This window comes from Rhagoletis zephyria, unplaced genomic scaffold, assembly GCF_001687245.7.
Source record: "Rhagoletis zephyria isolate East Lansing unplaced genomic scaffold, Rhagoletis_zephyria_1.1 Rzeph_scaffold_00941, whole genome shotgun sequence".
Classification (NCBI taxonomy): domain Eukaryota; kingdom Metazoa; phylum Arthropoda; class Insecta; order Diptera; family Tephritidae; genus Rhagoletis; species Rhagoletis zephyria.
This window is the reverse complement of record NW_016158025.1, coordinates 107,779-119,589: the sequence shown is the minus strand read 5'-3', so window position 1 is coordinate 119,589 and position 11,811 is coordinate 107,779. Positions and strand designations below refer to the sequence as shown.

Below are 11,811 nucleotides of genomic sequence, written 5' to 3'. Positions count from 1 at the left end.
AATTTTTCGAAAATGGCCAAAAACGCTGTTTTTAGGGGTTTCAACCCCTTTTTTCTCGAAAACGTGACGTGATGGGACATTTTTGACCCCGGATTCGTGTTCAGCACGAAAAATCCGTTCAGAAACACCAGGTCCCGTCTTATTCGCAGAAAAAAAGTTGAAATTTGTAGACCAGTGTTATTGATACAAATATTTGGTAAGATACGTGTCTTCTTGTTTTTCATAATCTGTCAGAAAAATACTATGACACCCCAAGGATTATTATTATTTTTTTTTTTTTCATTTTATTGCACTATGTAATTTGCTAACATTTGTTGTTGCTTTTGTTGTCTTAGCTTTTGTATCGAGGCAAGGTCAGATTCACGGTATTTAGCTTGTATAGTTTGATTTTTTTTTTGACATGGGAATAGACTGTGCGTAATAATATGATTTCAATTTTATAAGTTACCTTCGTTTGATCTCATTTGGCTCATATTCAACAAAGAACGGCTCAGTGTAGGCGTGTATCGTTGAAGCGTTGATATATCGCTTCCTTGTACGTTGGCACCCGTAGAATCGCCAGACCGCAATATCACAGAAAATCCATTACTACTGCCATTGCTTGGACCAGAACCAGGCGGCGATGCACATGTATCGTTTTTACACGCGGCAATAGCAGCCGCTCCCTGAGCCCGCAGGAGGGACGTTGGTGGCAAGTGCATGCTACGTGGATCAACAAAGTCGACTATAACCAAAATGAAATATGTTTTAGAAATAATATGCATGTAAAATATGAATAAATTTTAATTTCCTTACTACTATACCCGGCTGGAACAATCATTGACGAACCAGCAGCAACGGAGCGCCCAGAATCCAACATATTGCTCGTTGCTGCTAAATTACCAGCGACATCTACACCAACGCCAATTGACGGTGGCGGCAACTGATATGTGTTGCATTCATAAGCCCCGGCCGAATTTTCCATTTTAATATGACTGACATTCGTCGACAGCAAATCGTTACTGGTCTCATCAAGAATAGATGCTATGTATATTAATGGCAAAAATATTGATTATGGACATTAAAAGTATATGTCTATTTGCATATGTGTATTTACATTAGCATAATACGAATATGTATATTCCTATAGATATTTGTTCTGCTCTAAACCTACCTTTGGAAAGCCTCCACAATTCCTTGGATGAAAAAACACCAGTAGCCAATATTATATCATTACATATAACTCCATTGTAAGGATTGTGGCTGTAACCTATGTATACGTAAAACTGATTAGTTCATGCTATAATTTCTTCACAGAGAGAACTCCCCAGATTCTGACTCAATATTTTCTTGATTTTTCAAAAGAATATTTTGTATGAAGCGCCTTGCACTAACCAAAATTAACATTAACAAACATTCTTTCCGCAACCATCTAAAAGCTTGAAAATGCCTAAAAAGTTATTGAGAAAAACATTTTATCTTCTAATCCTGTCGCAAGAATCAGCCAACACCAACAAGTAAAAATGTGAGGTAAATATATAAGGCTGAAGTCGAACTGGCTTATAACTAGGGCTCGGAATCCCATGCAAAAAAAAAACCTGTATTTGCGCATATTTTAGTATATTTTACAATAAATGCATATAGTTTTTGCATATTTTTGCTTTGTTTTTTTATTTACAACCATTTTAGTGCGAATATCTTCTCTGATAGCCAAGCAGCCATTAAGTAAGCTGACCAACCGTCCTCGTTTGAGGAGGATTGTCCTCCTCAAAAATGATTTTTCCTCCTCAAAAATATTGTCCTTCTCTGTCCTACTTTTGAGCAAAAATGTCCTCCTTGTCCTCCTTTTCAAGTTTTATAGAAGTGATGAAATTTTCAAAAAACTTCATTCAGAATATTATTACATACATATTTCCTAATCGTACACAATCATTGTATTTATATAAAAGACGTTTACAATTTTTCAACTTTCAGTTAAATGATGTAAACTTTTGATTCAACTAACCGCCTGTGAAAGTTGAACATACCCATCCCAGGATCCATCTTTCCGATAAAAAAAAAAAGAATTATTGAAAAAAAATAATATTACGACGAATTGATTTGTGTTTTCCACAAAATTTCGACGTAGGAGTGAAATAAACAATAGTCGCAAAACAATATATATATATATATATATATTTGGACGATCCAAAATAACTAACCTAGCGAATTTATGGCCTTAAAATGCCTTATTTACTGAGAAGGAAATTCTCCCATTTGGAAACATTTTTATTTAAATTTTAAAACGTGTCGGTGGCCATTTATAATTATGCAACGCAGTGTACTATTAACTTCCTTGACTTGTGTTTAGAGAAACTTTAAATTGTTACTTTATTCGTTATTTATGTGTTAAAATGAAAATAAAAATAAAAAATAAACAAACATATACTGGATGTATAGTCGCATTTTTAAACAGATTTTTTGGAGTGTATATGGGAAATCTTTGCACGCCGTGGGCGAGAACTTAATGTTAGTATTTAGGCTTCAAATTTTCAGGGAGTTTTTTTTAGGTGTTTTCCACAAAATTTCGAGGTAGGAGTGAAAAAAAACCAATAGCCGCAAACGAATCCAAAATAACTAACCGAGCGAATTTATGGCCTTAAAATGCCTTATTTACTGAGAAGGAAATTCTCCTATTTGGAAACATTCTTATTTAAATTTTAAAAGGTTGTTTTATATGGACTTTTTTGGTAAACAGTTAGACTTTTATTTCAAAATTTTTATCAACAAGTAAAGATGGCTGCAAGTATCTATTAATAAACAACGAATTAAAATATGGCAATTTTTGAGCGAATAAAATAAGATTTTCCCTCTTTTCCCTACATGTACTAACACCGATTTTTCATAATTTATTAGAACTATTATACATTTCTGTGTTATTAGCGAACTAGCGATCGCAATAGCCATAAAAAATCACTGACACTGGAAAATCACTATTTCGCCCATCACTAATGTTCTTGTGGTGTGATTGTACCTGCTGCTTGTGCAACATCAAAAACGATTTGAAAACGATGCTGGTGTCGTGAAATGATGAAATTAGCGCATTTTTTTTAGTAAAAAGTTTTTTGGCGGAAATTCGTTGCACTATATGAGTCAAATCCGTGTTTCTGGAAGATTAAAGTTCTCAATATTGCAGTTGTGAGTTAAAAAAACCATTGTTTAACAAAATGGTAGAAAAATTATGAAATTTTGGCTCTAATCGTTTCGATCTTTTCAGGACCTCTTTTTTAAAGAAATAAATATTGTACCTGCTTGCTGCTATGTTATGTGCTTCAAGCCTGATGGTTCAATCACCTTGGTGGTACCAGCAAGCTGGTGTCGAGTATTTCCCTTTTTACCAAAAAGGGTTTTGGTTGCACACTGGCCGAAATTTATATTTTTCTGGCATAAATTCTAAAAAGAATGTTATCATTTTCAAACTTGTTACATACATATGCTCTTCATGCTATTAGCAAGTTATGGTAAAACTTTTGGGACGATCAGGTAACCTGTACGCCCCGCCTTCCCCTCTCTACTTATATAACGTTGCTTTTGAGCGATAACCTTTTTCAAAACATTTTAAAACTTGCTTAAACCCCTTTAGTATGGCACCCATATTGTAATACATATTTCAATTAACTAATCACCACAGTTCGAAGTTGAATTTGCTTGTTTAAACATGTGGCAGCCCTACTAAATATAGTTCTGAATAAAGCCCTTCAAACGAATTTCGATTGATACCAATCTCCGTCAAACACCTCAAAAATAGCTTAAATATTCAAACTAAAGATTTCTTAGCACTATTTCGTTTCGACTTTTCAAACAGGGGGCAACCCTTACGAAAAAATATGTACTGCACATCTATAGGCCAAGCTCTTGGCACCTTATTTTCTGTAAATTGAATGAACAGTGTAAATCTCATGTCATTAACAAAAAAATTATATGTTTATGTAAGGGTGGCAACCCCGCTAAAAAAATAAAACCTTATTGCACATCCGGGGGCCGTATCCTTTCACTTTGCACCTCATTTTTAGTCCAACTAACTGTGAAGATAGTTGAACTAGCTTGCTAGTTCAATACAAAAATATTGTTTAGTATTACCTATACTTTAGTATTATACCTTGACCTTTATTTTCCATATCTTATTTTGTTTGTTTATTTATTTACAGTCTACAGAATTCAATTCTTTCAGACTAATTAGAACTATTAAAATAATTAATTAAATTGCATAAACAAATGTAATGTAAACTTATTAATATTCAGATCAAAATCTATTAAATTTGAGTATGTATTACAAAGCCTAACACATCTAGGAATTGGTTCATTATCACCATAATTGGTAGAGTGCGTTGCACATTCAACCAGCCGATTATTCCTCAGGTTTCGCGGTGGAATGTATAATTTAAGCAAATTTGCAAGATACGTACAGTTAACACAGCCATTAATAATATTGTATAACTTTGCAAATTATAACTTTCTTCTCTTGATGTTAATACAGAACTAAACTTTATTCACTTACAATCTACCCTAGTTCCTTACTTGCGGTTTGTAGCTACCCTGCAAAAAATTGGGCGACTAATCTCTAAAGAGAGTATTCCGATATTACTCTCAATCGGGTACAATTGGGCATTAATTAGTCCCAACTAGTCTAGTACGGGTACTAATGGAGGTCAATTAGTCTCGACTCATCCCTTATGGGTATAATTGGAGATCACTAACGGGTACTAACAGCGATTTAATGATATGTACGCACTTAGTCAATGAAATTTCATGTGCGGCGTTGGCACACAGAGAGAGTATTCGCCTAACAAAACTGAGCACCCCGGTTCGAATCTCAGCTGGCTCAAATTTTTATTTTTATTTTTTAAAAGTGACTAGTCGCTTTTTATACCCATTTGGGTATAAAGGTGAACAATTAGTCTCTTCATAGGACATGCTCGAACAAAAGCGATCAGTTCATTCCATATAAAGAGATCAAAAGTGGTATTAGTCGCATGCTCCTTTGCGATTGCTCCCGGAGTCATCCCGGATTAGTCCCATTTTTCGCAGGGTAGTCGCTGATTCGTCGATGTGTTTGTATTGGTGTAGATGCGCTGCCCGATCTGGCTGACTTAGTATAGATGCGCCGGTAGCTCAAACCGCCCAAAGTCACGTACGCTATCAGGTGTCCGTTTTGGAATGTATCTGAATGGCAAGACAAGCGTGGGAGTGATTCTGAAGAATTGTCGATCAGCTTGGCAGCTGTGAAGTCTGTTTATAAATATCCAAGAAGCTATGCAGGCGTGGGAGTGATTCTAAGGAATCATCAAACCGCTGTTTTAGCTTTGCAGCTGTGCAATATGCTAACTTATATAAGAATTATATAGAAATATAGGACTGCAATGTAAGTAACTTTTGCCTCCCAATATAAGAGGGGAGGAAACTATGCCACGATAACTTACACAAAGCGATCTTTGTAAATACCTTTTGAACGCGTTCTCTTCTATTTGAATGTATATCGTAATAGGGACTCTATATTAGAGAACAATATTCTAGGCGACTCCTGACTAGTGAAATATAGAGAGATTTCAAAGTAAATGGATCCTTAAACTCTCTGGTGTTCCTTCTTAAAACCCTAACATTGCAAAAGCTTTGGATACCATATAGTCTATATGTTTCGAGAAAGTAATTTTCGGATCAAAGATAACACCCAAATCTTTCATTTCATTGCATCTGGATAATGCGCAGCTATTTAACTCGTAATCGTATACAATGTTATTATTAGCCTTCCTAGAAAATGTAAGAACGTAACACCTATTTATATTCAGTTGTAGCCGATTTAATCTGCACCATTGAACCAGCGCGTCGAGATCATGTTGTACTTTACAACTGAGTAGTCGCGCACAACAGAGAACAACTTCACATCAGCGTACAATAAATAAGCATTTAGAAAACTTAAAGCAATCAGGCGGGTCCTTAATGAATAATGAAAACAGGAGTGGTCCACAGTAGGTACCCCGCGGTATTCCTGACACCGCCTCAACAATAACTCTTGATCCTGCACATCCAATTTTAACAAAGAGTCTCCTTTGTGTCAGGAAGCTTGCGAAGAAATCAAGTAATTTACCACTAGCATCATAGTGGTTTACTTTATGAAACGCTTTGGAGAAGTCCGTATAGATAACGTCCAATTGCGCGCGACTTTCAAATGCGTTAATTACGTGATTTGTTAATAAGGCTAAATTTGTACAGGTTGATTTTCCCGGAAAGAATCCATGTTGGCATTTATATATAACACTATTTGCATGATCAAACAATTTAACCTGAATTATATGGTGAAATAGCTTAGCCAGAGTGCTCTGCTTAACTATGGGTCTGTAGTTACAGACGTCATTAGGATCACCGGATTTGAAAACTGGAACAATGGTACATACCTTCCATTAGCTTAAAAAAGCTCCTTTACTAAGACATTCTTGAAATAGTAGGGTAATAGGAAAAGCTATTGCGTTGGAGCAATTTTTGAAAAATAGCTGACTTTGAGCTCGAATTCAGTGATGAAATTTCTAACAGAACATCTTCCTGAGACACAGTGAAAGAGGTGATTGTAGGCAAACGTGGAAATGTAAACGTTGGGGTTAAAAAAGTGGCTTGGGTCTCATAGACTTTCTGGAAAAATTTTGCGAATAAATCACATGAGTCTAATGTATTTGAGCAGGTAACGCTATCATATTGCAAACTAGTGGGGAAACCATTTGTTTTTCTTCTTGAGGCGATAAAGTGCCAGAAACTTGATGGATTAGATTTGAGGTTAACTTCAACATTATATATATAATGTCTAAATTAAAACCTATGGAGGCAGTCAAAATCCTTTCTCAAGCGATAGAAATTTAGACGATCTGCATCTGAATTACTTTTCTTAAAATTCTTTAAAGCTTTATTTTTTATGTTCTTTAAATTGCTGTGTTTAGAGTTAAACCAAGGTAGTTTATTTCGGGCTATGGCTCTTTTTAAAGAATAATAGCGGGAGATAGCCGAATTCAGATTCTCGCGTAAACGGTTGGACAATTTGAGATGTTTAGAAATGCCCAATCATGGAGTTCAAAAAAATTTTTAACGCTACGTAATCCGCCTTAGAGTAGTCACGCTCTTCTAAAAGATTGGTCTCATTATTTTGAAATGTGTAGAAATTTATGCTAACAAAGATCGCCTTATGATGAAAGCTATTATTCAAAATTGGATGTAATCATTCCTCACAAGATAATTTTAAATAATTGGAAGAAATTACAAAGTCCAGTACTCTACCGTTATCATTTAAAATCGCATTGTGTTGATTAAAGCCATAACATAACAAGGTACTGATGAAATGGTCTTCGATGTCAGACCTGAAGTTATGCGGAAGTAAATTATTACCATGGTAAGACCAAGATATTTCAGTTAAATTAAAATCACCATGAAAAATTGTTTCATCGGAGTCTGCCAATATTGATGATATGAAGTAGATTTTCTAAATGTTTTTGATAAATCTCTATGCTACTACATTGATGAATATATGAAAGTATTAATGTAACGCAAATTTTATTAAGAAAATCATCAACTAGATCAAGTGTAGTTAAACTGCTGCACAAATCCGCTCTTACAGCAAGCATGACACCGCCACCTTTTTCAACACCCATAGCTACGATCCTTGCGGTATACGTGATAGTTGCGGTCGAAGAATTCGCTGGAGGAGATGTTGTTATTGAACCATGTCTCAGTTATGGCCAAGAAATCATATTCAAGCAATGATGTGCGGCGATAAAACTGAGATGATTTTGTTCGCATTCCGCTTACATTTTGAAAATAAAGCGAATATTTCGAATCAGAGATATTGGTAACATGACACGGTTGGGCCGACGGTGTTAAGTGGCCTGCGGTGTTCCCCCTTGCTTTTGAAAAAATTTAAACGGTCGCACTGTCACATTAGCAGGCCAGATTGCGGAGTTAATTAACTTACTATATTACATAGAAGAGATTTCAAGTTTAAAATTTACTCTTTTCAAAGAGTCAGTACTAAAGTCCAGCGCAAGTGTATTTGCCGCATTTCGTTCAATAAGTACTCCTTGCATTGTACTCTACTCCCAACACATTGTTACTCTTTTTCCGCATACATACACTACTTGGCGTTGAGAGAGTAAATACTTGACGTACTTGCTATTACTCCACCAAAGTACGTACTCTACTTTCTCTCATCGCGTACGAGAAATGTTTGCTGCTGCCAAAAGGGAGTAGCAAATCTACTCTCTGTATACTTGCAGTACTGTAAGTACTTGCGTATTAAATTTCATTTCTGGTTGTTAGCGTACTAGTTGATATTGTTTGCGGCGCTGGTCAGTGAAATTGAAAGAGTAAAAATAGAATATGGAAATTGACGATGTAAGGAAATGTTTACGGCCTTATTTATTAAAAAAATAACGTAGATTTAGACAGTTGTTTAATGTGACATTTTCATAAAACTTTTCTATTTAAGCTGCTTTTTGAATATATGTATGTACTTAAATTTTTATGAAAGTATTATTTCTCGTTCCTAATTTCAATTCTGATTCAATTCTGATTTCAAGAGAAACGAATTTTCATTGGGCACGTTCAGAAGGCGCAACAGCTCAGTAACTGGTGTGATTGCACCTTCTCAACGCGTTCTTGGGTACTTCTGATGAACTGAACAGTTGCGTGTAGATGATCGTAATATTTTTCTGATCATTTGAGACAACATCTTGTGTGTTGTGAATTTGACAGCTAATGTATGAAGCCATTCAGAAGACGCGTTACGATCACTGATTTTTTTAGCAACGATTGCGCTCGACTGTTGCGCCTTCTGAACCTACCCACTGTAGTTCTCAAGAAATATCCCGAGATATATTTTTCAGTATGCAAAACTGCCATATAACGAATTTTCATTGAACTTTTTTTTTTTTTATAACACTGTGCGACAGCTCAAATCGGTATTAAGTAAAACCAAATGCAAGCGATAGTTTTTGAATTTCATTGAGTTTTTTGATAAATACTAAAATTAAAGGCGTATGTATGTTTAAAAAAATCAGTCGCGATACATTATATACATACATAAGTATGTACATACCTAATAAACATTCGGCTTGGTTAACAATTCGAAAATGATTCGAAAACCAATCCTTTTTCGAGTCTCACCTTCGATAACGAATGTGAAATAAATTAGTATTCGATTCGAGAACTTTCGTTATGAATTCGAAATCCAGTCCATTATGGAATTGGAATTTTTATGAGAGAGAGTGATTTTCTTATATTTCCCTTCGAGAATGAGCTGGATATCATCTCTTGTTACTATGGTTTTCATTTTTTTTTGGGACCCATCTCGAGTGTATTTCCAATATACTATAAACGTTGGAAAACTAAGGTTGGCTATGAGTTGGTTCTCAGTTCGATATTCATATTGTATATCGAAGGTCATTTTCGAACATTCGCCAAAATGTTTATTGGGTACATATATATCTGGACTCACAAATCGGATTTTACGATTATAGTTGTCTGCATAACCCATTGGCGAAATAAAAACTTTATCCGATTTTTTTAAATCGAAACTATATTTTTACATACATATGTACATACATGCATACATAAATATATTTAATATGGTTTCAATTGTACGCATTTCGTCAGGGTTTTCCCCACAACTTGGTTTTGCTGCAGTGAAGCGACAGAGCAAGTGACGTGACCAAAATATATGCGGACACTTACATTTGTATCTATGCAAATACATATCTATGCACATATGTACATATCTATGCACACACATGCATATGTACTTATGTATGTACATATATCAGCATTTTAGTTGAAAGTACGTTTTGCTCGTCGCTCTCTTCATCACTCCACTACATTCCTGTCCATAGTTTTATTCAGATACCAAAAATGTATGTTTTCTTCGAAAATACTCAAGTACTACCAGTAGCAGTGTGCAAACCCCTTTTTATTTTAGTGTGGTATAATCGGCAAAAAAATGTGGTAGATTTGAATAAGATGTGGTAGATTTTCCAGTTCATATTTTTATTGGGTATACATATTGCACACCGTCGTCAAAAGAGGCACAACTCAAAAATTACCCTGGGGTGCCTCGAGCGTATGCCTGGGGGCCGCTAGTGGCTAGAGTATACTAGTGGTGCGGGCAAATTCTTTAGACTTTCTATACACAACGCAAGCGGTTTGATCAAACTTCAACATGGCGGCCAGAAAATCAAAAAATTTAGATTTATATTAAAATTACCTTCAGCGGCTCGTCAAACCCCATACACAACACAAATAGCTTGCAGCAAAGGGATATTTCGCTCTTAAGCGTAGTACGTTTTTTCTGAATTCGAAAATTTTCAGAAAAATAGCTGAAAACGTACTCTTTTCACAAACACTTTCAGTACTTTTGTAGACCCAATCCGCGTTTCATCCACTTTTCTTCCCATTTTCGAATTAATTTTCGGATTTTTTGCTGGCTGGGCTGTTCTCGTAACGAGCGCAGCAGTTTCGCGCACGGGTATATATTACTTATTCTTTGGAACTTCACAATCACACTGTCAAAGAGCGAATCAACACGATTTTAGAGGCAGTCTTCTCGTGCTAGTTAGGTGCCCATTCGCAATGCAAATCGAAGAAGAACGAAGTACTTCAGACTTACGCCACTAGCGACGAAATTTTTAAAGCTATGAACAAATTTGTACAGAACAATGGTTTGAAATGGAGCAAATGTGCGGATATTTGCGGTGGTTGGAAAAACGAAAGGAGCGATGTCTAGGATGAAGCAAGAGGCAGAAGAGAGAAGCCACTGTATGATCCCTCGGTATTACCTGGCGACTAGGAAGATGCCGCTACTAAATTTAAAACCCGTATTGAATGCCGCTGCGAAGATAACAGAAGCCTGCGAAATTAAAATACATCTCTGGTTTTTTCTAGCACGTCGAGATTTTTTTTTCTTTTTTATTTCAATTTCATTTGCACAAATTTACATACATATGTATAAGCACATTAGTTTGCTCGATTTGTAAACAAAACTTCTCAGCGGTGAAAATTATACTATTGTAAACAACCTAACCGGGCGAAATTCACAATAGCGCTATTCTTCATCGAATGAGCGTCATAATACCAAATGAAAATTGTTCGATCAGCACTTTCGACCACAGTCGAATGCAACTCATAATAGGGGCCTTACTTTTACATTTCTATGAGAGACTGCATTTTCAACAGATGCTTACATAAACAAGTAATTTTTAAGCAAAAAAAAACAAAACCAATTTCTATTCGATTTCGATTCAAGAATTTAAAATTATCGTTAATTTATTCATGATCCAATGCACGGATTTAAACCAAATTAGACCACCTGTCAGGTAACACCTTTCCTTTAAAAAAGAATTATAGTAAACGGTTAACGTGGTCCAAAGTTATCCGGTAACATACATAGAAAAAAATTATAAAAAAAATATCCCGACGAATTGATAACCTTCTTTTTGTGAAGTCGGTTAAAAACAAATACACCAGTAAGCTTTCAGCGTCAAATGATTTCAGGCTAAAATTTTCAAAGGTCCCAATAAACTTAAAGGTAATAAACAATTTCAGTCCTCACATTAAAGCTAAAGGAGCATAAAGTTANTTTTGCTCGTCGCTCTCTTCATCGCTCAGATACCACAAATGCGCGATCCAGAAAATTCTTCTATCATTCTTGCCACAAATGTATGTTTTCTTCGAAAATACTCAAGTACTACCAGTAGAGTACTCTACTGTCAAATACCTTTTACTCGCAGTAGTTGCGGAAGGCAAAGTAAATACTCTACGCGTCTT

General features: G+C 35.5%; 1 protein-coding gene across 1 annotated transcript in view; it reads right to left on the bottom strand.

Moving 5' to 3' along the window:
• The window catches only part of LOC108362118 (chitinase-like protein PB1E7.04c), a 53,477-nt gene that overhangs the window by 17,547 nt on the left and 24,119 nt on the right, over positions 1–11,811 (bottom strand). The window contains exons 3-5 of the mRNA XM_017614983.1: positions 1,154–1,249; positions 796–1,023; positions 449–724 (exon numbers count right to left, since the gene is read on the bottom strand). Coding sequence (XP_017470472.1) covers positions 449–724; positions 796–1,023; positions 1,154–1,249 — 600 coding nt within the window. The remainder of the gene's footprint in view (positions 1–448; positions 725–795; positions 1,024–1,153; positions 1,250–11,811) is intronic.